The sequence below is a fragment of the Anticarsia gemmatalis genome, chromosome 28, assembly GCF_050436995.1.
Source record: "Anticarsia gemmatalis isolate Benzon Research Colony breed Stoneville strain chromosome 28, ilAntGemm2 primary, whole genome shotgun sequence".
NCBI classification, from domain to species: Eukaryota; Metazoa; Arthropoda; class Insecta; order Lepidoptera; family Erebidae; genus Anticarsia; species Anticarsia gemmatalis.
Window position 1 is genome coordinate 4,141,041 of NC_134772.1, and position 26,033 is coordinate 4,167,073.

Here is a 26,033-nt window from a genome sequence, read left to right on the forward strand (position 1 = left end):
TAAAATTCAAACGAAAACATTTAATTATATTTAAGCTTTTGATATAGGCGTTATTAAAATAAAATGATAAAATAACTATATTAAAAGCGATGCGTTCCAGGTAAAATTGATTAATTTTCGTGTAGATCTCTTCCCTCTTAGATGAAATAGCGTTGCTAAAGCGAGGACAATGATTTATGCTCAAAATCTATCACACTCAAAGTACAAAAATGGCCTTTGAAAGTTGTCTGTTTACGTTTCATAGAAAATAAATAATTATTTTTGAACAAACATACAGTTATATAATATACTCCACATATTGGTGATACAAGAAATATATAAGAAGTAACACGAAGTCTATGCAACGAAAGCAATAAGTATAAAATAAGATAACCTATAAGATGGACGATCAAGAAGCGAAACAGGAAGAAAAAATAGAATTTAAGAAGCCTGTGCTTTTTGGACGCATCGGAAAATTGCCTAAAAAGGCTAAAAATGAGAGTGAGAAGGCGCCAGAAGAGAAAAATGTGGAAAAACCGGTGGAGAATTCATCAGAATCAAGTTCAAAAAGTTCGTTACCTCCAGCGGTTTTGCTGAAGGAATTATCCACTCCGATACCTTATAAAGAACCCAAATGGTCGGGACTTTGCCCTGATGGTAAGTCTAAAGTTTATAATTACTTCAACATCAAATACTAGTGAATCAAAGTTACAACAAATAATTTGTTTTGTTTGCAATGACAATCTGAAAATGTCATGATGTATTTAACTACATGTTAGTCCCTAACCGGCATTTGGCCACCGTAGTGGACTCAGGCGCTAATCCCTCACTCATTACAGGCATACCCTTGCCCAGTAGTGTGACTATAATGGGCTAAAGATATTGATAATATATGTAAGCAAAATTATATTTTTTATGTTTCAGGGTCTGATTATGCTTTAGAAGTGTTGAAATCGGGCATGATAGTGGAAAATGTAGACTTGATGAAGAAACCGTACTATGTATTTGGCAGACTGGCTAATTGTGATGTTGTTATGGCTCATCCTACTATATCCAGGTTTGTTATATATGTGTGTAGGTATAATTTAGTTCATATTATAGGATCTGAACTGGACAGTACAGCCACCTAGCACTGGAGTATTTCTTGGGGACAGGCAAGAAATCAACAGAAAATAATTTTATATAATTATTAATCATTTTTGTAAAAATAAGTGCTGACTTTATTTTCATTTTGAAGGGGCCGTAAAATCTTTATGCCTTTAATTTATTGCTAAAGATTGGTATCATATATCTTGGACAATTGTCTAACTCCAAACTAAGACTTTGTTTGAACCTGTTTACTTTACACACATAAATATCATATTCATCTAAGTGGAATTCGTAACTAAAACATGCAGTACAGATTTGATATTGTCAACATGATGCTTTTTGGCACAAGTAGTGTAAAGATTGAGGTGGTTATATGCTGTTATCATTACGCTCTAGGTTCCTATCTTTATCAAAGGTCATATATTTAAATAGCTGCTAAGGATCTAGTATTTGTTTGTAAGTACCCCATGAAATAAGAGAAACTCCTTTTTAAAATACTTTAATATACATTTCCATTTCAGACACCACTGTGTACTCCAATACAAAGCGTTTGCTGAAGAATCGGAGCCTGCTTGCGGTTGGTACTTGTTTGATTTAGGCAGTACTCATGGTACTTTCTTGAACAAGGAACGATTGAAGCCTAACCATTACACGAGAGTAAGGGTTGGACATCAGATCAAGTTTGGAAATAGTAGTAGGACTTATATTATATTGGTGAGTTTATACAAGTTATTTGCTCTAAGCAACAATGCTCTCTCAAGCCTATTTGAATTAAATTTATTAGATTCTGTCCTAAGCAGCGGAGTGGATCTCTGTAAGGACCTCGGTGCTAAGGCAGGATACAATGCCCCTCGTATGGGGGCGAGTCGCGCATGGCGTGTGTCTTGCGGTGTCAGCTTATAGCGGTTATCCCGGCGCACGTCTTCGCCAAAGCGGTTGGACACTAATCAAGTTTTTATTGGGCTCCACGGCGGACTAAATACTCCGTTTAGGCAGTCCCAGCGTGGCGGACATGTAACCGGTCGAACGTTACGGTGACTCCGAAGGATTTCCCTAAAAAATTGCTCTCCTCAGCTCACCTCCCTATTAAATGGGACTAACATTGTGAATGACGAATCGTGGGTGTGTTACACCAGTTCTATACCATCGCTTAAAACAGGCCTGATATCATGTATGTAAATTCTTTCTTTTACTCCTCAGGGTCCAGACTTCGACTGTGAAGGTGAATCAGAGCTCTCGGTATCGGAAATTAAACAAAAAGCACTAGAAATGAAGCTAGACAGACAGAGAATGATACAAGAGTCGATAGAGGAGAGAGAGAGACAGAAGCTTGAGGCGGAGAGAAAGAGGGAGGAACAGGGAATTGATTGGGGGATGGGTGAGTGCAAATGAGCTAGTAACTTTGTCAATGTCTCAGTTTTTATAAAAACTAGTTACTAGAGGTTCTTACTATTCATAATTTTAACCCTTTGATTGCTCACTGCTGGGAAAGGGTCTTCTTCCGTGATTAGATCTATCACTAGATTCCTAAATATTTGAAAAATCCACTATTCCAAAGAAAATACTTATTTATATTTCTTTAATTGCTTGGTAAACAATTAAAATAAAAGTATGATTAGAAAGTACGACAAATATGAAAGGCATATTATTTATCCAAACTACATAAAAATATTAAATTTCATAAATCTTTGCCCAATAGGCGAAGACGCTGAAGAAGAACAGGACTTAACAGAGAACCCGTACGCCGTGACTGCGAACGAAGAGTTGTACCTGGAGGACCCTAAGAAGACACTCCGAGGGTACTACGAGAGGGAGGGCCATGAACTCAACTATGATTGCGAGGAGAGGGGAGTGGGACAGTTTATATGCAGGTGTGATTACTTTTTGAAAGATTAGCAGTGAGTGATAAACGAGTGGTCAATTTTGATTTTAAATAATATGGCCGCGAATTTGAACCTAAGGCAATGATATAAGTTTATATCTATACTAATATTATAATCTATACTAATATTATCTATACTAATATTATAAAGCTGAAGAGTTTGTTTGTTTGAACGCGCTAATCTCAGGAACTACTGGTCCGATTTGAAAAATTCTTTCAGTGTTAGAAAGTCCATTTATCGAGGAAGGTTATAGGCTATATATCATCACACTACTACCAATAGGAGCAGAGTACCAGTGAAAAATGTTACAAAAACGGGGAATTTTTTTAACGCTTATGTAACGTAAGCGAAGTTGCGCGGGTCAGCTAGTGTATACATAAAAGCTATTTATTGGTCACTCGCTCACTCATCGCGAAATCTCAGAAATAACAAATACTAGGAATTTACAATTTTGCATACGATTTCTTTTTAGAACGTAGGCCCACTAATGGATTTTACGAAATTTTATCCCTGAGTGGTTAAAAATAGGCGATTAAAGTTAGCATGGAACAAAAATATAGTAGTAGGAAGTACGTCGGGTCAGCTAATTGAAGTAAAAAAGAGGAATTAAAGCCGTACTTTACACTTTTTTTTTTAAAACCAATCTGGGTCGCTGTAAAAGGTCGACCCACCGGCTAGGACCCTAGAATCTTGACATTTCAGCACAACTTAAACTATCCACATTCTCAAGCTGGGTAGCAACAACTATAGCTTTACATATCTTCCAATTCCATTATTTTCCAGGGTAGAACTCCCGATGGATGATGCCCGTGGTCGGCCTGTCATCGCAGAAGTGATCCACCGCGGGAAGAAGAAGGAAGCCGTCATAGCGTGTGCGTTAGAAGCTTGCAGGATACTAGACCGAGCCGGGTTGTTGAGACAGTCTAAACATGGTGAGTAGTAATTAATTAATAAACCGTGTCATAAACTTAAATATTAGGTCGGGGAAAAAGTCTTTTCGCCTTATAGTATGTATGAACTTGTAATAAAATCTTTTCTCTACTCAAAAAAGCTCGATATTTGGGTACCTGACGAGCTCACTGAAAGAAACCTAATGTACCGTGTACTCATTTGTGATTCTTGAAGCCAAAGAGATTTTATTTTTATTTATTTTATTTACTTATTAGCAGGCATGCATGCATTTTATTACAAGTTCATACGTACTATAATGCGAAAAGACTTTTTCCCCGACCTAATATATCGCACTAGTAATACAATAGTGCTGTAACTCAAAATGATACATTTTTTTTACTTCGGCGAAAATCTTATTTATAACTCAAAGATACAAAAAAATGAATGCTTTAACCCACAGTTTCTGAGGCACATTTAGCGGTAGTTTATCTATTCAAACTGTCATTATCAGCTTGAACGATATTGAATAGGTAAACTACCGTTAAATGTAGCTCAGAAACCGGGAGTAAGTGTTTTGCAAATGAAATAACTAATCGAAATCGACCTCATCGAATCTTTATTAGGTTCTAAATATTATGTATTATGTAGCTTATGAGGTGACAGTTGTTTTACATACATTTATCTAACAGTTAAGTTATCTACCACTTACTCATAACCAGTGAAACTTAACACTATTTCTCTTTTCCCTAGAATCTCGTCGCCGCAAACAGCGTGATTGGTCAGCGGACGACTATTACGATTCGGACGATGATACGTTCCTCGACCGTACCGGGAGTGTGGAAAAAAAGAGACAGATGCGCATGATGAAGCAAGGTGCGACAGAGAAGGAAGATGTCAAGCCTAAGACTTATGATGACCTGGTGAGTACATTTCTTCTATAGCGTTTCAACTTTTGGAAATGAAATTGTGCTATACAAAATAGTTTATAGTTATTTTTCAATAGCTCCAGCGACCAGGATGGGGGGGGGGGGTCACCCCCGACAGCGTCCAGTAGGAGGGGGGTTTTCCCCAAAATAATAAGTTCTAATGATTTTTCATAGATAAATAAGTTAGTTTAGTTGTATGTGATATAATGAATTTTCAAACTTATGAGTGTGGTAAACATAAAATTATTTTCATCACGATATTTTCAATACCATTAGAACAAGTGACAATTATTATGGACAGAAAATGTTGTAAAATCATCTTTTAATATCATAATTAGGAGCAAAATCACTCAGCAAAGGTACTAAAAATTTCCAATTTATAACTGTAAAATCAATTTTCTTTCAGCTAAAAGAAATAACCGACATAGAATCAAAGATCACGTCAGAGGAACGCGCGCTAGAACGTCTGCGGTCTTCAGCGGTCAAGAGCCAACCCTCGGAAGAGGAGGACGCCTTGGATCAGTACATGAACTCGCTGGGCAAACATAGCATGGCGGATAAAGCGGAGATATCTAAAACTAAGGTAATTATTTGAATCAGTTTTGTGAGTTATGGATAAGTAGCGGCTATCTGGTGGAATATTATGTTTATATACATAAGTATATGATGTTATTTAATTTACCCGCACGTGGCTAGCGTAGTGGACTCAAGATCTAACCCCTCCCCCATTACGGGAAGACACCCTTGCCCAGCAGTGAGACATTAATGGGTTAAATTTATTATTCTTTCAATTATATTAAATTTGTTATGTGACACTTATAAAGTACTTCTTAATTTACATATTTGAATATTTCTCAATAGTAGCCCTGAGGTTGGAAACGCCCGGTGAATAGCAATAGGTTGGCCCCCTATTACATGAGAACAACAGTGCGGAGCGTGGCTGTATTTTCGTACACCCCTGTCTACAACTTCGGATATAATAGACCTTATGTACCGTAAGATAACATTTTTGATAGCGCTACATAAATAATTTCTTTCCACAGATGAGTATACAGAAACTGAAAGCGGAACTATCAAAAACTCAACGTCTGGCGGAGCTGGCTAGGCCGGCGCATCTCCCGCCGTTGATAAAGAAAGACGATAAGGTTATCAAACAGGCTGGCAACTCTGTCGTTTATGGGAAGAGGTAAGTAATTCATCATGTCCTTTTTAAATGGTTATTCAGAGAGGACCTGATTGCGGGAGGAGACCCTTGCCCAGCAGTGAGACTTTAAACGTTTCAAAAAAAAAAATGTTTTATGCGTTACGGTAATTAACCTATAAGTGCACGTAAAAGCGTATACGATCGATTCGCCTATATGTCAATGGAGAATGTTAACAAATTTTGATTTTTAGCCCTCCTTATTCTTTGTTAAAAATAAAAAATACTAGTGAAAGAATTATTTCGATATCTCAATTAGTTTCCGATTTATAAGTAAAACAAGTTGTAACCGCACGACGCTTGCTCTCGGGGACGGTGTGACGTCACTCTACTCTACGCTCAGTCTGGCTCACACAGTCCGCTTGCGGTAGCGCGCTCGGTGCGTTGAAATTATACCTAAATACTTTTAAAAATGTTCAATTCAAATACTAGGAAATCATATGTTGTGCCTAAATGTAATAAAATTTTATGTAGGTAAGTATATAAGTAATAATAATTAACTTTATCTTATAATGAAACAATTTCTAACCGGATTGATCGCGAATTTATTGTTTTTACAGTGGCAGGAAAAATGTAAAATCAATAAGTAGGTACGCGATTATTTCGATTAAAAATTGTTTCTTTATAATATGCGTGATCGTGAATATCTAACATTAGCTGACTCGCGCAACTTCGCTTGCGTCACATAAGCGAGAATGGGTCAAAATTTTCCCCGTTTCTGTAACATTTTTTATTAGTACTCTGCTCCTGTTGGTTGTAGCGTGATGATATATAGCCTATAGCCTTCCTCGATAAATGGACTAGCTCACAGTGAAAGTTTTTTTTAAATTGGACCAATAGTTCCTGAGATTAGCGCGTTCAAACAAACAAACTCTCCAGCATTCTAATATTCTAGTATAGATATTACAAATATGTATAATATACTAGAGGCCGCCCGCGACTTCGTCGCCATGGAAACCCTTCCCGTGTAAATCCCGATCCCGATCAAATAACTGATAAACATACACATATACTTCTCAATATATAGATAAATTGACAACCAGAACAAATACTCGTGCTCATCACACAAAGATTTGTCCCGGATGGGATTCAAAACCTCCATACGCGGCGCTACGGTTATTGCGGCGAGGTGACCGCTTAGACCACTGCGCCAAACGTACGGAGTAAATAGTACAAATAAATAAATAGTATACATATAATACAATAGTATGTATACATACATGCATACATTTTCACAAACTTTCGTATTTATAATAATAAAAAGGATTTCGGAGGCAACAAAATCTCTATTTGTTGATAAATAATGCGCAAACATTATTTTCATCTATTTTAGGTAGATTATCCGATTGCCCTTTTTCAAATCCTTCATCCATTTTATTAATTGAATAATATTTACTATTACTACACCATAAATGTAATAAGCGGATGCAAACACAACAAAATACTGCGCAAGTTATTACACCAACAACAACGGCTGGCAACTTAATACTAAGCGGGACGCGGCCCGCGCGGCGCAAGTGTAGTATGACGTCACAACCACTCACGCGGCCGTTAGCGGGACTCGATATTTTTCGAAACTTTTAATGCTTATAAAATCAAAACTATTCGGTATTTTTAACTGAAACAAAAACTAGTTTATATGTATACACACAGGCTATACTGTGTCAAAATTTAAAGCGATTTGGCATACCTAGTAACATTCTCCATTGTCAAGCATACAATATTGAATTAATTGATTTTGTAGCGCGGTCGAAAGTGTATTTGGCTGCTGATCACGAGGTTTCGGGTTCGATTCCCGAGTCGGACAGTATAACAGAACTAAACCCTTTTTTAGGAATATTTCATTGTTCTCCGCCTACCTCTATGGGAGGGGGGCGAGGCATTGTGTATATGTATGTATGTATTTCATACACCTCTGTGAACTCCTTCGGGTAAAACAGTCGTGATATTATGTAGAATATGATATTATTTATTATCCGATTATTAAATCTACTACATCTCTTCTCCAGAATAAGATTAAAAGAAGACACAGAAAAACGTCCTAAAATCCCCCAACAGCCGAAAAAAGAGGAAGCAGAATTCGTAGAAGAAATGGACTCAGACGAAGAAGAACAGAAGTCAGAAGATAAAGGACAGAAGACAGAAGATAAAGAAGAGAAGAATGACAATGTAAAGAAGATGTACGGTCCTATGAGACCGCCTGAGAATTATGTGATACCTGATAACTATTATGATCAAGAAAGTGATAGAGATCTACCTGAGATTATGGAAAAAGAGTAATAAAGTTGTTGAATTGATGTAGCTTGTTTTATTTTCTCTTAATAAGGCTTGCCTTTCTTCCAACTATTTATTTATTTATATAATTAGCACTGCCATTACACTAATTACAAAGTAATACTGCAAAAAACAATGTACACAAACTGGAAAAACTAAAATAAATGTAAACTATGTTGGAGCCGGCTTCCAGTCTCACTGGATACAGCTGAATAACAGTATTTTACATGGAGCTACTGCATCCACAACCGAGTTACCTGAGTTATAACACGATACCCTGCAAAACTAGTTGTCAGACTTTCAAGCTTCTGACTACTGGTAACGACTATCAAAGATTTGCGAAAATGACAACTGAGACCCACAATTTAACGTGCCTTCCACAGCACAAAGGAACTCGTTGAGTATAATATGGTCACCCATCCACTGAACAACCTCGGCAAGGGTAACTTGATCTGAGAGATCGATTCGCGCGACTGTTGTTAATTAGCCGCGACCTCTAATACATAATGATGATTTTTTAATGTTTCCTAAAATAAAACACACCTTTAATTTTATTATATTATTTCCTCTGTACAATGAATCAGATCGTCCAATCAAAGATCTTTAGGAGAACCGAAAAAAAAAAGATTTTCATAATTTATTACTTAAAAAATAAAATTTGAACACAGGGATACTACATTTTATATTTAAACTAATAAATTGCCCTTAACTAATAACCGGTGTTTATCGACAAACCTTGCCAGATCTAAATCAGTCGTTACAAAACCGTATTTTACCGATAAAACCGGTTAATGGGTATTTTTACGATAAATCGGTGTTCTTTATTAAGTATACTTATTTACAGTTGTCCTTTAAGTAAATATTCGTAGTACTCGTAACCGGCGGTCCTGTATGACAAGATGTATGGATGTGAATGAGGCAAGGGAAGTTTGTAAGGATCGTACCAAATAGCGGTTAGTCTCTGCCTACCCCTATGAGATAAAGGTGTTAGTTTGGTTTTGTAGTTTTCTTAAGAAACATTGATACAACATCGATAGATAGGTAATGTATCCGACTGCGAACAACGAGGTTCGATTCTCACGTCGGACAAAATGCTATTAATCTTTCTGTAATTTATCCCCTGATGGTTATTTTTTCAAATGTAGAGGATGAATACCTCTATAGATTTACCCTCTTATTCATAAAACAAAGAAGTTATGAAAGGCTTATAAAAAGTGTTTTGTTTCTTTCACTCCTTAGCGAAATGAAAAAGAGAAAACATATTATAGTAGCTTTTTAACTAAAATAGGTTTATAGTGTGTTTATGAATAAGAGGGTTATTATATTCATAGATTATTCTTAATAGTCCGGAATTTGGCAATACTCTGGGACTAACATTGTTAAAAGCGAAATTTGAGTGTATTTCGTTCACTTCTGCTTAAACCTTTTGTTATAACAGGCGTAATATTATATATAAAAGGACAACTATAAATATGTGTTATTTTTGCTACAAATTAGTTATTTATCGGTCAATTTCTCCGAACACGACGTCCAATGTTCCAATAATAGCTACGATGTCGGCCAACATGGAGTTCTTGCCGATTTTCTCTAGAGCTGCCAAGTGAGCGAAGCCGGGGGCCTTGATCTTGCATCTGTGGGTAAAATAAATAAATATCATTGGACAACTCACACACGGTTATTTGATTCCAAACTAAGCAAAGCTTGTACTGTTACCAAATCACTGATAAACATACTTATATACTTCTAAATATTAGGTCGGGGAAAAAGTCTTTTCGCATTTTAGTATGTATGAACTTGTAATAAAATCACTTTGGCTTCAAGAATCACAAATGAGTACACGGTTCATTAGGTTTCTTTCAGTGAGCCCGTGAGGTACTCAAATATCGAGCTTTTTTGTGTAGAGAAAAGATTTTAGAATTCATACATACTTATATAGATAAATTAACATCGAGGCTCGGAATAAATACTCGTGCTCATCACACAAATATTTGTTCCGGGTGGGATTCGAACCCGCCACACGTGGCGCTACGGTTATTGGTGACGTGAACCACTGCGCCAAATGTACAGTTAAATGAGTTTTAGTAATTTTAATCAGCTGTTTATGTATATTTCTAATTACCTGTAAGGCTTAGATCCACCGTCAGACACCAGGTAGATGCCGAACTCTCCTTTAGGCGCCTCCACCGCGGTGTAGGTGGCGCCGGGGGGCACCTGGTAGCCTTGAGTGAACAGCTTGAAGTGATGGATTAGAGCCTCCATCGATGTCTGCGAACAAAACAACCATAAAATATGTGTTGATATTTAATGTAATTGTTAACTACACCATATTTTTTAGTCTAATGTATGTAATGATACTGTTTTGAGGCGCCCGTAGCCAGTTGCGCTCACTTGTCGGTAAACGATCCGTGGGTTAAGCAAACCTTGGCGCGGTCATTCCATAGATGGGTGACCGCATAGTAGTATTTGAACTGGGCGTCTCCATGCTTCGGAGGGCACGTAAAAAGTCGGTCCCGGTTGTTGTCAATTAAGATAACAGTCGTTAAGCCACGTCAAAGGCCTTTCTAACCATACGATTAGTAGTAGTTAGTAATAGTAATGATACTGTTTAGTAATCTTTTTGAACCAGATTGCGCATACTGATAATAGGCCAACCAGACGAGATAAAGAATGTAAACAAAGCTTCAGGGGTTCAAAACATTTTTATTTGAATTTTTTTAATGTCAACACCAAGAAACCTAGGTTAGGTTACTATCTACACTAAGTCACTAAATCACGCGAATGAAGTCGAGTAATTAATTTATTGAGGATAGCTATTGGCTTTAACATCACGCTATAATAGGAGTGGCAATAAAAAATGAAAACGAAATAATCAATAAAGTCCACGGGATTCATTTATATAACCGGATTTCAAACATAACGCAACATATGTCGGGATTGCAAGCTAGTATAAAAGTATTATACCTTCATCTCCTCGCGAGAAGGTGGTGTGAGCTTGGCATCATCAGTCTTGACCTCGCCGGCTGGCATCTGGTTCAAACACTGGTCGATGATGCGGAGAGACTGACGCATCTCCTCCACACGGCAGAGGTATCTGAGTGAAGGAATATATTAGAATTAATTATGATTTAAAGACGAAAAGCTTTTATAAAATAATTGTTGTTATTATGAGTATATAATAGTATTTTTTTTCCTGGACGGTATTCGACTACGGCGGCCGGTTTCATTGAAACTAGCCAACAAAGGACTTTGTCTATAGTGGCCAAAAGTGTGCACAATACACAGGTACAGTCTCTATTCTTAACTTTTTGGCCCGACCCTGGAATCGAACCCAAGACCTCTCGCGCGGTAGTCGTATACACTACGGACCGCGCGACAGAGGCACTAAGTATTTCTCCTGAGTCGCGGGGAGTTCTTACAAGCATACAAATAACGGACACAAAGTACAACCCGACCCGAAACAACTATTTGTGGATCACACATATAAATGTTCCGTGTGGGAATCGAACCCACGACCTCCCAACGCAATGGTAGCGGCGTGGTGACCTAAACCACTGCGCCACGGAGGCAGTCCAACTCAAAAACGGTGTGCTTTTGAATTAAACTGATCAATAAGATTCTATTGTTTGTTACAAATGTTTATTTTTACACCATACAATTTGAATGATTAGTTGTTACCTGTCATAGCAGTCTCCGTTGGTACCGATGGGCACGTCAAAGTCGACTAAATGGTACGCGTCATACGGCTGGCTCTTGCGCAGGTCCCACTTGATACCAGACCCGCGGAGCATCACACCACTGTATAACAAAAACAAAATAAATAAATAACAATAAAATATTATTATGTAAGTCTGTACCACATCTCGGGACTAAGGAGTCCTGGATTTTTGGAAGGCGTGCGTGGGGCCGAAGCCAACACGTATAGGCCCTTTTCGACTGCTTAAATATTTCAAAAATGAATGATGTCACAAATTATTAAAATAACATCCTATGAAGCAGTGATAGCCGAGTGGTTTCAGTTGGCACCTCCCACGCAAGTGGTTGCAGGTTCGTACCACCCCAATGACTTTTCGAAGTTATGTGTGTATTAGAAATAATTATCACTTGCTCTAACGGTGAAGGAAAACATCGTGAGGAAACCTTGCATGCCTAAAATTTGTTTTATACATTTATTGAGGGCATGCAAAGTCCTCAACCCGCACTTGGCCAGCGTGGTGGACTCAAGGCCTAACCCCTCCCTCATTACGGGAGGAGACCCTTGCCCAGCAGTGGGACAATAATGCGTCAAATTTTATAATTTATTTATTTAAATAGCAAGAATTTTGGTCATTTTAGTATAATTTATATGGAAAAACAATGGTTTGTCGTGTCAGCTCATAAATAAAAAATATCTGATTAAGTCTTGCTATTGTTGTTTTACCTGAATCCATAATTAAGTGCGTCCTGAGCTGACACGATGCCGATATCCTTGGTCCTCTGCACCCAGATCCTGTTGGTGGTGAGCACGTCTTCAACCTCGTCCAAACGTTCGGCGAACTTCGACGCGAACTCGTATATATCGTCCATTAAACCTATTGGCATATCCTGAGGAAGAAAGTGGTTTATTAGAGCCATTAATATTAGGTCGGGAAAAAGTCTTTTCGCATTATAGTATGTATGAACTTGTTATAAAATCTCTTTGGCTTCAATAATCACAAATGAGTACACGGTACTTTAGGTTTCTTTCAGTGAGCTCGTGAGGTACCCAAATATCGAGCTTTTTTGTGTAGAGAAAAGATTTGACTAAGACTGGCAGAAAATGCCTTTGGCATTAAGTCCGCCTTAATACAAATTTTGTATAAGAAGTTTAAATAAATAAATAAATAATGCGAAAAGACTTTTTCCCCGACCTTATAATCAGCCCGGCCTTTCTTCCAGACTATGTTGGAGTCGGTTCCCAGTCTATATTATATAACATTACGCTACGACCATTAGGAGCGGAGTAGGAACGAAAAATGTTACGAAAACGGGGAAATTTATGACCCACTCTCTTATGTGGCGCAAGCGAAGTTGCGCGGGTCAGCTATTATTTTTATAGTTATTTACAAGTTCTTACCAAAGAAACGCCTCCAGGTCTAATATAAGCGGCATGCATGCGCGCGCCGCTGACCCTCTCGTAGAACTCCATCATCTTCTCTCTCTCCTCGAACAGCCAGAAGAACGGGGTCAACGCCCCCACGTCGAGCGCGTGCGTGCCCACCGCCATTATGTGGTTTAATATACGAGTGATTTCCGCGAACAACGCTGGGGAAACGTATAGTTTATAGTAAAATAAAGGGCCCATGAAAAAAAAATGTTCTACGCATTTCGGAAAAGAGTGACATGGTTATTTGGTGTCCTAAATGAATAAAATATGTGTTTTTTTTTTACTCTTAACCATTTGACTTTGATAGGTCTATTAACGCAACGGGCCCAAAAGCCTGTGCACTGAAAGGGCCTAGGGGTCTGTATACCAGTTAGATACATTGGTCGTAATGTTAGATGGGCCTAAGGGTTACCATATGGGCATTCCGAAGGCGACACAAAGTTACTTAGGGACTTGTGACACGTGGCTCTAATAGACCTATGAGCCCAAGTACTCGATGGGCCCATGAGCCTGTGCACCAAATGGGCGCATGGGTTCAAATGTTTGATGGGCCCGAGTACTGCAAGGGCTTATTAATTACTCACTTCCTGGGCCATTGTGTTGGATGGGCTCAAGGGCCCGTTTACTGAAAGGGCCCCAAAAATTTACTTTTGAAGCACTCACTTCTAATATACTTGGCGCGCAGCGGTATATCAATATTGAGCAGTTTCTCAACGGCGAGACTGTAGCACTGTTCGTTGCACATCATAGACACGTAGTCCAGACGGTCGAAGTAAGGCAACGCCTGGGTGTACGTCTTGTATTCGATGAGCTTCTCTGTACCGCGGTGGAGGAGACCGATGTGGGGGTCGGCGGCGCGGACAGTCTGTGAAGGAAATAGAGAGAAAAATATAGATTTAGTTTCACAGCTTGTGAAAGCCCTAGCGATGCCTTATAAATAACGTGACAGCAAGACACTTTTACAGGAATTTTGAAGTACGGAGATGTCCAATTATATTACCACTAAGTGACCATCCCTTCTTGAAGTTACCCTGGCCTTACCATCGTTTACCGACCGTTGAAAGCAACTGCCTTTGAGCACTTAAAAAAAATGATCCAAGAACCTCCCCTTTTTTTTTGGAGTCGGTTAAAAATATTACCCTAGATTTTTTTCCTACTTTTTATTATTAGCCTATCTGAGATCTACTGCTACGTTGGATTGTGGACTTATTTAGATTATCCACATAAAAATAGCGAAAGAATAGATATTCACCTCTCCGTCTAACTCGAGTACTAGACGCAACACACCGTGAGCAGCGGGATGCTGAGGTCCGAAGTTCAGTACCATGTTGCGGACCTGCTTCTCTCCAGGACTGAGCACACCTGTAATAACAAATAAGAATAGACCCGAGGCAATACACTAATGACTTTTCGAAGTTATGTGTGTATAAGGGTTTTTGCAGATACCAATTTATAAATTGCGAATGCCGATCCCGAGTTTTAAATAAAAACATCCGCGAAGGCTGATGCGAATATCTGCAATACGCGTACCTGGTGTATATTATCAAAAATGATCACTTGTTCCAATGGTGAATGAAATCTATATCATATCTAAGAGTTCTTTAACACATTTTTGGAGGGCATGTAAAGTCCCAAACCCGGAATTAGCCAGCATGGTGGGCTCAAGACCCCTCCCTCATAGGAGAAAACCCTTGTCCAGCGGTCATGGGACAGTAAAGGGTAAAAATGAATACAAATTTAGATAAAATAAAGTTGTCTGGTTTCAATGAAACTAATCACTGTTGTTGATTAATAAAAGGTGGGCTATATCTTACCATGGTAGGGAGGGTGCTTCAGCAAGGAGGTGACCTCATCCGGGTACATGACGGCGCCCTCGAACTGCTTCACAAACTCCGTGTCGGGCATCCATTTGTGCACGTCGCGCTGATTGCTGACCACAACAAAAAGGTATAAAATATAAATACTGACTGTGTGTAAGAATACTTTAACAATACACTGATATTTGTAGATTTCTATAGTTTCTAAAGCGAATCTGAAGCTAATCTTAAACCATTTGAACACCAAAATGTGCTACCAATTTACCAACCAATATCCAAAGTGCTTTTTAAAAAAATACTATTAACGCTGAGAAAAAACTTTGCCCTGCAATTCCTTCTTCAAAAACTTGTAATATACAGAGAGATCTGAACAGAAGCACAAACCTTTCAAACATAAACATATAAAAACATAAGGACTAACAAAAAATATAAATGAATGTTCAATTTTTGTTCCTCTATCATACTATAGTAAGTGGTCAGCATAACGTCAAAGTTGTTCAAGCGATCCAAAAGGCCTTGAAAGAAAGAAGAAAGGCTTTGAAAATTTACAACCATTATCTAATTGACAACAACAGGAACCAACTTTTTGCATGGAAGCACGGAGACTCAGCCACCCATCACCAATTGCTTATTTGCATTTGCTAATTCGACATTTGTTTACTGACTAGTGAGCCCATCTGGCTATGTAAACCTCTACTCTAATTGATGAATAATTTCCAGCCAGAAAATGGATTAAATGGCTCTTGAAAGTTATTACAATAGACGTCTAACCCCCGGTTTCTGAGCTACATTTAGCGGTAGTTTATCTATTCAATAGCATAACAACTCATATATAAAAAATGCTATTGAATAAGAGACAACATCATTAAATATTTTTTCTTTACTGCAAGTGTTTATATACCTAGTGCGACATATAAAGCAAAATACTGTAGAAATACACCTTATTTAACACAAATGCATAAAATCACCCTTTGTTCCAAAGAGGTAGCTGGATGCCAAAGAACACCACTTGCTACACTACACTATCCTTGCTTCATTCACATCCATACACCTTTTCATACAGAACATCCACATTTTAGACCTATAAGTGCGACTTTGACTGCTGTATAACATATAGAATAGGCCCCTTATCCAAAGAAATAGCTGCTAAAAGACTAACACATCAATTCCCAAATCAAATAGGCATCCACCATCGACCCAAGATAAGACCAGTGTTTATCGTATTAAAACAAACCTGTATACTCTCACGGCTTACGAATGTCGAGGACTGCAACAAAATCCAATACTCAATGAAATATTGCACAATATTGTACAAGTTTCAGTCAAAATTTTACGAATGGAACTGAACGACTTTTGAAAGATAATAAAAGAGGTATATTTTCTAATGCATAGAGGTAAGATGAAGTGATTTTTAGTTTCCAAACGACATGGATAGTCTTAGAATAGGATCGTATTGCATTATTGTAATTATGAATAGCATTAATTATCAAAATAATGCTAGAACTTCAAGATTATAACCTAGAATGTTACATAATTTTTGAAACGCAATAACTGCCCTATTTATGGCTTAGGTTTGTATTTTACCGTATTAAACACTCACTTCACATTGTAAACTGCTGGTAAATTCTTTAATAAGGCCTTTGTTTGGCCCAAACCGCTGGATTTTCGCAGAAAAACATTTAGTAACGAAGACATTTTTGACGGGTCTACGTTCCGTACACCAATAAAAATACACAAGAGGACACAGTGTCAATCGTGACAGCTGATATTGATTTGTGTAAGTTTTTCAATCCAACGAATAATTCGTAAAATAATCAAAGATTAATAGAGTTTTAAACCTATTGCAAAAATGCTTCTGAAATGTTTGATAAACCAGCCGCAATCAATGCAACATAAGGGGTATTAACACAGCTTAAATGATATTCTCGAGTTTATAGTACAAGCTATTGCGTATAATGAAATGCATTTGAAATGTACATGTCAATGTCAAATTGCTATTCAGTGTTACAACGTAAAAAATGTTACGGAATGGTGTCCAAGACGGAATAAGACGGGTAGATTAATAAAATAAATTAGGAAGCGGCGCTAATAAAACACACATTTAATAATCTCTTTTGCTTGTAGGGGTAGGCAGAGACCAAAGGATAATGGAAATAAAATCAAAATAATATGTTTAATTAGTCAAGCCAATTCTTGTAACAACAATAAATAATAAAGTACTTTAGTCTAACTTAAAGGAACCTCTTAAAACCTCTGTACTGTTCTCAACTGCTTGTGAGTTGTCCAAATATGTTTTATTGTTTATTTAAACATTTTCTAAATAATAAAAATGTTGTTTTGTTATCCACATTTTACAATCAATTGTACCTATTGTTGACAATATTACCAATTTCATACAAACTAATAGTTCAGAAATGAAATTAAAAATAAAATAATTGATGGAGATTCAAAACGCCGCGGGAATGAAAAATCCGCAAACACCGGATCAACCTCCGCAACTATTGATACCGGAGTCTGAATTCCAGAAAATCCGCATTTATTTACGGAATTATTTTGAGTCAAAAATATCTAATTTAAGCTTATAGGTTTTCATTTTCGTCATCGTAGTATCCTGGGTAGTGTTTTCTTTCAGGTCTGCACCTTGCAAAGTATCCTTTCCTCCATAATAAGACTAGAATTAGTACTATTGGGAATGTTACTATTATACCTGGGAACAAAAGACAATGTATTAATTAAAGCGACAAAAGAACAACTTTGATACTAGGTTGACCACTAACCATGCGACAAGAAGAAGAAGAAGCGACAAAATAAATTAAAACTTTGTCACAAATACAATTTTATATTCGAACCATAATTGACAACTGTAGGTACCACCCGGCACTCGAGAATCGGTACTATAATAATATACAGCTATAAAACAATTTACTTTTTTGTTTAAATGACGCCTTTAGTTCTCAAAGATGTATATCAAACGAAATACATCCACTTACAGCTGCTTATTTAACAATAGTGTAATTTTCAGGCGTATACATTATCGAACCTTAAGGTATGAAAAATCATTAAATAGATAGTACCTAATTAAATAATTTCGTTGTCTTTTAACGTACCTATCATAACACCCAACAGTATAGCTAGATTGGAGGTAGGCTGTTCTGTCAGGTTCTCAGACTCCGTGCATACTAACGTCTTCGTAGAGTTATGTAACTGCCAGAATGTTAACCCTCTGATCTCTGTAGGTTTCTTGCAGCTGGAAAAAATACATACTTATTAGCCAACAACAATAACAATCGCGCGTGACAGAGCGCGCGTGTAAGGGGAAAGGAAAGAGCACGCGCCGCGCTCATCTGTCAAGTCCGCGAAGAAAATCGCTCTCGAAGAGCGCGCTGCTATTCCGCGCGTAATCCTGTACGCCGCTAAGAACGTGCGATAGAGTGTTTGTGTAAAGACGGCCATTATCATGCCTTTTATACCCGTAGTAGCATTGCCCGGGACTTCGCCCGCGTGGTTTGTGACTTAGAACAGAATTTTAAAACAAACTTTTATCTCCTATTTTATCCCCTTGGGAGTAGAATTGATCAAAATTCTTAGCGGATGTCTACGTCATAACGTCTACCTGCATGGCAAATTTCAGCCCGATCCGTCCAGTGGTTTGGGCTGTGCGTTGTTAGATCACTATGTCAGTCGTGCCCGGTTTCTGAGTAGTCTTTAGCGGTAGTTTATATGAGTTTAAACGCTTTTGAATAGATAAACTACCGCTTAATGTACCTCAGTAACCGGGGGTGTCAGTCAGATTTGGGTTAATATACATCTAGATGCGTAGGTTTATGAAATACACTCACGTTTCGTCATTTACAATGTTAGCCCCATGTTTTTTGGGGCTCGCCTCGATGGTTCTATTGAGATAATTATATTCTTATATAAATAAGGAAAAACCTCATACTTTGCAGATCCAGAAATCGAAAAAATAGGATTAGATCATGGGTGCTCAAATGCAAAACTACAATACTCGATACTTACACCATATGATTGACAGTGCTATTATGCGGCGTGTTAATCACCAGCGGGGTGAGCACATCCACCATCCACTGACAGTTACAGTCGCAGTCGTAAGGGTTGCTGCTGAAGTCTCCGGTCACCAGCTCGTTCCAGCTGTCCAGCGTGTGAGAACTGATGCGCGAGAGGTTGTTGTTGTTTAAATATAACTGGAAACAAAAAACAATTGATTTAAAAATGAAGAATAATGCCATCTTCTTGCCATCAGAACTTGTTGGTAACGCCATCTAAACACGGTTAACAGAACTAGTAAGTTATAGATGACGTAATGACAGTCCTATATCGCAGGAAAGTAACGAAAATGAGTTTTCTATCTCTATATAGCTAGGCTAGGATGACATGTTTATTGAAATGAATTGCCATTGTCCTTATTAGCAAGTTATCTGTTTAGCTAATTCAATCTAGACCCACGCGATGTGTTAAACCCATAAACTAGTCAGTTTGCAGCCAGTGTGACATTTGCCGAAACGTCAAGTAATCCAAGATTAAATAGGTACAGGTAGCCATAATTCCTTTATTATACTTAACTAGGTAAATCAGCGTTATTCCACATAATAATATGATCTATTTGACCAAATGTGGTTGTCACTTGCTTGAAGGATCGAAGCACATCGCCCTTTTCATTATAAAATTTCAGGTGAAGATCTTTTTCTTACTTACAAAATTTCCCGTTTTACCTCTTTCAATATTGGCCATTGCTGTTCCCCATCCTCATCTTCAGACACTAAGAACTCTGGGTGTAGGTTGGTCAAGCGCGGATTGTAGCACAGACGGAGTATCACTAGACTGCTCATACCCCCCAGGGCACCCGCCGTGATGTTCTGCAGACGACTCATTCGACACATGCTTAGCTCTTGAAGATTCGTTAGATTTGATAGGGAACTGGAAAATATAGGTTGAAAATGGATTGTTTTTTTGTTATGTAATCCAGTTAGGTGCATATTAGATCTTAGAGACTATTTTCGCATAACAAAATGTTTTATTTTGATTTTGTTAATAATTGTGCTTTTCTATCCCCCGGTTTCTTAGGTACATTTAGCGGTAGTTTATCTATTCAATAGCGTTTAAGCTCATATAAACATGTCAGTTTGAATAGATGAACTGCAGTTGAATTTGCTTCAGAAACCGGGCAGATGTCAATCTTTTATGTGTATGTAGGTATTGAAAAGTATTAAAAATTAATATTCTTTTATAGTTTTGTGCACGATAATTGAAAAATTTGTGGATGGAACAGACATCGTTTTTCTTATTAATACACACCTTCTGAACAGATTAAATACTTTTTAATCATAGAAATTTCTTACGCGGCAGAAGCTCGTCAGTTAAAAAAACTACGTTAAAATTTAAACACTAGGTGGTGTAGTAATTTTATCGAATAGAACTGATATGAAAATCTGATACCAGAAGAAAAGTTTGTCTACTTACGTCTTCCCATTGATAGCCTGTATGGAATTCCTGTCCAGGTTCAAGTAGACCAGCCTGGGCGCTTCCTGCAACACTGCAGGTACAGCAGTGAACCTGTTGTTGCTCAGGTCCAGGCGGCGCAGCTTCCTCTGTCGCCGGAGCAGACCTTCAGGCAACGTCTCCAACTCACAACCACTAAGGGCTAGAATCTGAAAATAAGAGAAAAGCATCTTTAGGAAACTTAACCTAGTCCGGATGTAGAATGAATTCCGGGAACTCAAGGGAAATCATTTTACGTAGATGCCGTTGAGGGCATAGATTAGTTTAGATATATCTTGATTAACATTTTAAACATTAAACTTACGATTACATTTATTGAGGGCATGCAAAGTCCCAAAGCCGCACCTGGCCAGCCTGGTGGACTCAAGGCCTAAGCCCTCCCTTATCACGGGAGGAGACCCTTGCCCAGCAGTGCGAAATTAATGACCTAAATTTATAGGTAAGGTTGTCCATCAACGCCAATATATGGCATCTATTACATGGGACTAACATTGTTAATAGCGAAAAGTGGATATATCTTTTACACCTGTGTCTACACCTTCAGGTATGAATATCTTACCCTCAAATTAATCAAATCCGATATAGCAGCCATCGTGACCTGGTCGATGACCGCGAGAGGGTTCCCGCTGAGGTCCAGAGAGGTCAACAGAGGCATGAACATGAACAAGTCCTGTGGTAGAGAGTGTATGTCGTTGTGTGCTAGAGTTAGTGTTGACATCTGCTTGAAGTTTGTAGGTCCCGCGTCGGTTAATGGACCCTGTGGAAGAAATAGATAGGTTTTAGTGATATTTTGCTGAAAGACTGTTGAATTCGGCTGAAAATTTTACTTCCCATTTCGGGCAGCAGTGTTGTTTGCTGTTTTGAGATCCAGGGTTCGATTTCTGGGTAAGAATTGTATTGAGAATTGTGCAATAATCCGAATTTTTCTAGGTACTATTATTTTGTAAGTGGTATTCACATCCCAGTCGAGGATTCAAACCTAAGACAACACAACCCCGAATCGAATGTACGACTTTAGTATTGTTTAAATTATTTATCACTTCTTCTAACGGTGAAGCAAAATAATAAACATTGTGATGAAACCTTGCATGTCTAACCCGGTTTCCGGGTACATTTAGCGGTAGTTTATCTATTCAACAGCGTAAACTCATATAAAAACAACGCTATTGAATAGATAAACTACTGCTAAATGTACTCAGAAACCGGGCGTAAAAGTTGTAAACAGTTTTTGAATAAATAAAAAGTCTGCGCTTGGCCAGCGTAGTTGCTTATTCCTTATCTCGTTTCGAAGACCATTTCCCAGCAGCGGGACAGTAAGTATTTGGCTAAATACATTCTATATACTTACAAGAAAACACTTTCTATTCAAGTCAGCAGTAGAAATCTTATTATGACTAAGGTCTATGATCTTCAAATCTTCCAGATAAGTGAAACTGGCGTCTTCAATGGTCTCTATCTGGCAGTTAGACATGTTTAACTGCTGGATAGGCAGCTTGCTGAACCTCGTGACTGAGTTGAGAAGACTGTTACTGAAGTCTACTGTGATGGGCTTGAAATTTGTTAAACCTGAAATTAGAAAATGGAGTTAGATATTTTTTTTTTTTAAAGACAACTCCCGCACTAAGAATTGCTCTTGTGTCGCGGGGACTTTTACAAACAACGGACACAAAGCCCAACCAGACCCGAAACAATTATTTGTGGATCGCACAAATAATTGCTCCGTGTGGGAATCGAACCCACGACCTCCCGATGCAGTGGTATCGGCGTGGTGACCTAAACCACTGCGCCACGGAGGCAGGCATATTTGATGTGTTTTGACCGAAGATTTCGTATTTCTGTAACTAAGTGCAAGAGTTATTGCCTCTTGTTGTATCGGTGAAGGATACAATCGTGATGAAACCTTGCAGACCCGAAAGTACTTTCAAGCAATTCTCGAAAGTACTTAAGTTTTGTTTACGCTAAGATTAGTTTTTTGGCCTATTTTAATTATTCAAGCCTAAATTCGGCTAAGGCGGTCAGAAATCAGGCAACTACGCAGAAGTTTATTCATATTGACAGTACATTATCCCTCAAATCCCGGTGGGACGGATAGGAAACACCACTAGTGAGAGACGAGGTGCAGGACTGACAATTTTATTTGCTTCCCGAGACACATAATCATTAATCTAATTCTACTAGGCACTTTTTGACAAAACATCACTCAATTTTTATTCGCTCGACCCGGGGTTTGAACCCGCAACCTCTGTAGAATTGACTAGAATATTATGAGTATAAGAGTACTATACGCTTCGTACGTCAAAAGTAAATACCAGCTGATGTTATCTTATCGTATATTTGTATTTCTAATTAATTATATTGTAGGTACCTGTCTAGTATTTTGATAATGACTCAGACTTTAGCTATTTTATCATTCACTATTATTTTTATATCTAGTAGTAATACCTATGACTATTATTAGTTCTTATCAGAGAGTAGCTTATCCTAGATTAGTCACATTTTTGTTAGATATTTACACATTTATTTTTATTTAGATAATATATTTACATTAATTAGGTCGAAGCCCTAAAAGTTTTTGAAAGAGGTTTTCTTGTAAAATATGCAAAGTCGGGCCGTAAGTATCCTATATAAATGCGAAAGTTTGTGAGAATGTTTGTATGTATGTATGAATGTTACTCTTCAACGCAAATACTACAGAACCGATTACGATGAAATGTGGTATATAGGTAGCTGAAGACCCAGAATAACACATAGGCTACTCTTTATCCCGGAGATTTACACGGGAAGGGTTTCTAAGCGGACGAAATCGGCCTCTAGTATAATACAATAAGGGTTACTTACCCTCCCAATCGATCAGCTCAAAAGGCGCGCTAACATTGGAATTAGCGCAGTTAACAACCCCGTCTGCACAACTACACACTGTACATATGACGTCAGAGGGCGCGTCTGTCTCTCCTGCTGACTCCGTGACTGCTACCGCCTCTGTATCTATAGTTTGTACACCTGAAAGAAAAGAAAACTTATTTATGAGACTATAGAACAATATACTGTTTGAAAAACAAATGAGCGCCCCTAGCGTTTGTTATAGGAACTAAATTTTCGAGTAGATTTTAAATGTCCAGCTCTCGATAAGGTAGGTGCCAAAGAATTAGGGACGCGGACTATCCAATTGGAGGTACCGCGTCCTGGCCACCTTATGGTGACTGTTGAAGGAACACCGACAGGTCTTTAGTCGGTATGCCCAATTTAAAGCCGGAATGCCTAGCCGGCGGCAGAGCCTGACAGACCCCGCTTCCTCTCTGGAGCGGGACATGCAGTAATGTATTTTCCGGACGAAAAAAAGAATTTGAGCACAGGTTGCCGTTGGATAGAATGTTGACACAGTGTAGAGGGCACTGGATCGACTTCTTTTCTTTCATATAAAAGACAACTCCAGCACTTAGATATGCTCTTGCGTCACGGGGACTTTTACAAACATACAAACAACAGACTCTAAGTACAACCAGACCCGAAACAATTATTGATCGCACAAATAATTGTTTCGTGTAGGAATCGAACCCACGACCCTCCGGCGCAACGGTAGCGTCGTGGCGACCTAAACAACTTCGCCACGGAGACAGTCACTAAGGCAGACTGCTCTTTCCATTTCTAAGCCGTTATTCTTAATAACAATAAGCCTTTCGAAAACGGTGGTTTGTTAAATATTATATATTTTTATATACGTGTGAAGAGTTTAGAGAGTAACGTATAAGTATTTTGAATTTGGTCTAAGTAGGTAAGTACAACTCTTCCATTACTGAGTGACTGACTGATTGACTGACGGACAACGCACAGCCGAAACTACTGAGCGTAGAAGCTTGCGATTTGGTATGAACATTAAATTCCTTAGTAAGTTTTGAGAAGTAGGTACTAGAAGATTTTATGGAATTCTTTTTTCACTAAAGGATTTTTGGAAATGTATCCCCAAAGGAGGTAAAAAGGAGAAAAACTTCAATCAAAAAACGGGAAAACTAAAGCCCGTGCGAAAGAAGACACGAGCGGCCGCTTGTCATTTATATAATTACGATCTGTGTGTAAATATTTTTGGAGGTGGTTTCTCCCGAAAATCTCCATTTACTCACTTAGAAACGAAAAATATAGTAACGGCTTAAATTAAGGAATAAAACACTTACCTTGATCAATTAACTGTGAAAAACTTAAATTAAAACTCACTATCAACACTAAAACTACACTCAAACTTAAACACTTATTAAAATACATCTTGTCAAACGTCCTTACGCTATTTCTATAAAAAAATACTGATATATTTTAAAATATGGCGTCTCATTGCAGATAAAGGTAAAGTTCCTTGAGATTATCCAAGAAATAGATTACGTTAGTAGACTGGACAAGTGACTTTATACCTTCAAGCGCACTTGGTAAAATAGTCGCCATTTCTACATTGCTATCAGTATGGTGAAAAATATCTTTAGGTTCGGTTCAGGTATAGTCCTTCTAACGCTTTCGTTATCGGAGATAGTTAAAAATCCAGGATCCAAATAAGCTAGACCTTTTTTCTAAAATATCCGTAATGCGCTTCAACTATGGGATTGTACCCATACACTCAGTTTCGAATAGTTTGGTAACAAACATTTGGTTAAATTTTTACTGTATTCCAAAGGACAACTCCCACAGTAAGAATTGATTAGAATTGCTCTTGTGTCACGACTTTTACAAACATACAAAAACGGACATAAAATAGATACAACCAGACACGAGACAACTTTTTGTGCTTTTATAATAGTAGGTACAAATTCAAATTCAAAATATTCTTTATTTCGTAAACTTTTTACAAAGTGTTTGAAACAGTCAGTATATTGTATTTTTTGTTTTTTGTCCGTTTCGAGAAAGCTGGTTGCTGGTGAGAAGAAACGGTAAGAAACTCACGGCTTGCTCTTTTAAAATGTCAATATAATTATTAAAAAAAAATTATTGATGATTTACTGTGTGCAGTTAATAAAACAGTCACATATCTTAAAACAAAACTAGTCGTAATAATAAAAAAAAGTAAAGTGGAAACTTATAGGTAGGACACAGTAAAACATCGTACATTAGAGTATTATAACAGTTTTGAAACAGACTTGATAGAAGCAGCACAGTCCCAAAACTATTTATTTAAAAACCTTCTACACAAATACCTATTCATTGATATATCGATACCTTATCTCAGATAACATACGTAACGGTTGTCAAAAAATCACGAATTTACAATCATTTTGGCCATCTTGGTGTAAACGTGTTTGGAAATAAATTGATTGATAGCTCTTATCTTTAACTTACTAATTGTGACAAGTAAAC

At 37.8% G+C, this 26,033-nt stretch overlaps 3 protein-coding genes across 3 annotated transcripts in view; 1 reads left to right on the forward strand and 2 right to left on the reverse strand.

The window, feature by feature from the left end:
- Positions 1-179: 179 nt before the first annotated feature.
- Positions 180-8,267, forward strand: LOC142984727 (kanadaptin). The gene is made up of 10 exons (XM_076132481.1): positions 180-636; positions 904-1,036; positions 1,590-1,782; positions 2,269-2,446; positions 2,768-2,939; positions 3,735-3,883; positions 4,593-4,762; positions 5,175-5,351; positions 5,812-5,954; positions 7,979-8,267. The coding sequence occupies exons 1-10, from the start codon at positions 381-383 to the stop codon at positions 8,247-8,249; spliced, it is 1,842 nt and encodes a 613-aa protein (XP_075988596.1). The 5' UTR covers positions 180-380; the 3' UTR covers positions 8,250-8,267.
- A 520-nt stretch (positions 8,268-8,787) lies between these two features.
- LOC142984728 (NADH-ubiquinone oxidoreductase 49 kDa subunit-like) lies at positions 8,788-16,939 on the reverse strand. The gene is made up of 10 exons (XM_076132482.1): positions 16,783-16,939; positions 15,180-15,295; positions 14,618-14,727; positions 14,029-14,230; positions 13,336-13,523; positions 12,661-12,824; positions 11,919-12,038; positions 11,205-11,334; positions 10,363-10,508; positions 8,788-9,874 (listed from the first exon to the last, which is right to left on the reverse strand). The coding sequence occupies exons 1-10, from the start codon at positions 16,875-16,877 to the stop codon at positions 9,745-9,747; spliced, it is 1,401 nt and encodes a 466-aa protein (XP_075988597.1). The 5' UTR covers positions 16,878-16,939; the 3' UTR covers positions 8,788-9,744.
- A 430-nt stretch (positions 16,940-17,369) lies between these two features.
- The window catches only part of LOC142984778 (osteomodulin-like), a 443,673-nt gene continuing 435,009 nt past the window's right edge, over positions 17,370-26,033 (reverse strand). The window contains exons 2-9 of the mRNA XM_076132589.1: positions 23,538-23,699; positions 22,048-22,265; positions 21,259-21,456; positions 20,661-20,848; positions 19,913-20,117; positions 19,200-19,384; positions 18,290-18,429; positions 17,370-17,889 (exon numbers count right to left, since the gene is read on the reverse strand). Of these exons, the coding sequence (XP_075988704.1) occupies positions 17,762-17,889; positions 18,290-18,429; positions 19,200-19,384; positions 19,913-20,117; positions 20,661-20,848; positions 21,259-21,456; positions 22,048-22,170 (1,167 nt within the window). The 5' untranslated portion in view covers positions 22,171-22,265; positions 23,538-23,699 and the 3' untranslated portion in view covers positions 17,370-17,761. The remainder of the gene's footprint in view (positions 17,890-18,289; positions 18,430-19,199; positions 19,385-19,912; positions 20,118-20,660; positions 20,849-21,258; positions 21,457-22,047; positions 22,266-23,537; positions 23,700-26,033) is intronic.

Bases quoted from the DNA above. Each gene is read 5' to 3' on its own strand.
- LOC142984728 (XM_076132482.1), bottom strand. From the start codon at position 16,877: ATGTCTTCGTTACTAAATGTTTTTCTGCGAAAATCCAGCGGTTTGGGC. The intron at 12,039-12,660 runs GTAAAACAACAA...TTTGTTATACAG, and splicing joins GCACTTAATTATGGATTCAG to TGGTGTGATGCTCCGCGGGT. The intron at 9,875-10,362 runs GTAATTAGAAAT...TTTTACCCACAG, and splicing joins GGTGGATCTAAGCCTTACAG to ATGCAAGATCAAGGCCCCCG.
- LOC142984727 (XM_076132481.1), top strand. From the start codon at position 381: ATGGACGATCAAGAAGCGAAACAGGAAGAAAAAATAGAATTTAAGAAG. The intron at 637-903 runs GTAAGTCTAAAG...TTTATGTTTCAG, and splicing joins GTCGGGACTTTGCCCTGATG to GGTCTGATTATGCTTTAGAA. The intron at 5,352-5,811 runs GTAATTATTTGA...TTCTTTCCACAG, and splicing joins CGGAGATATCTAAAACTAAG to ATGAGTATACAGAAACTGAA.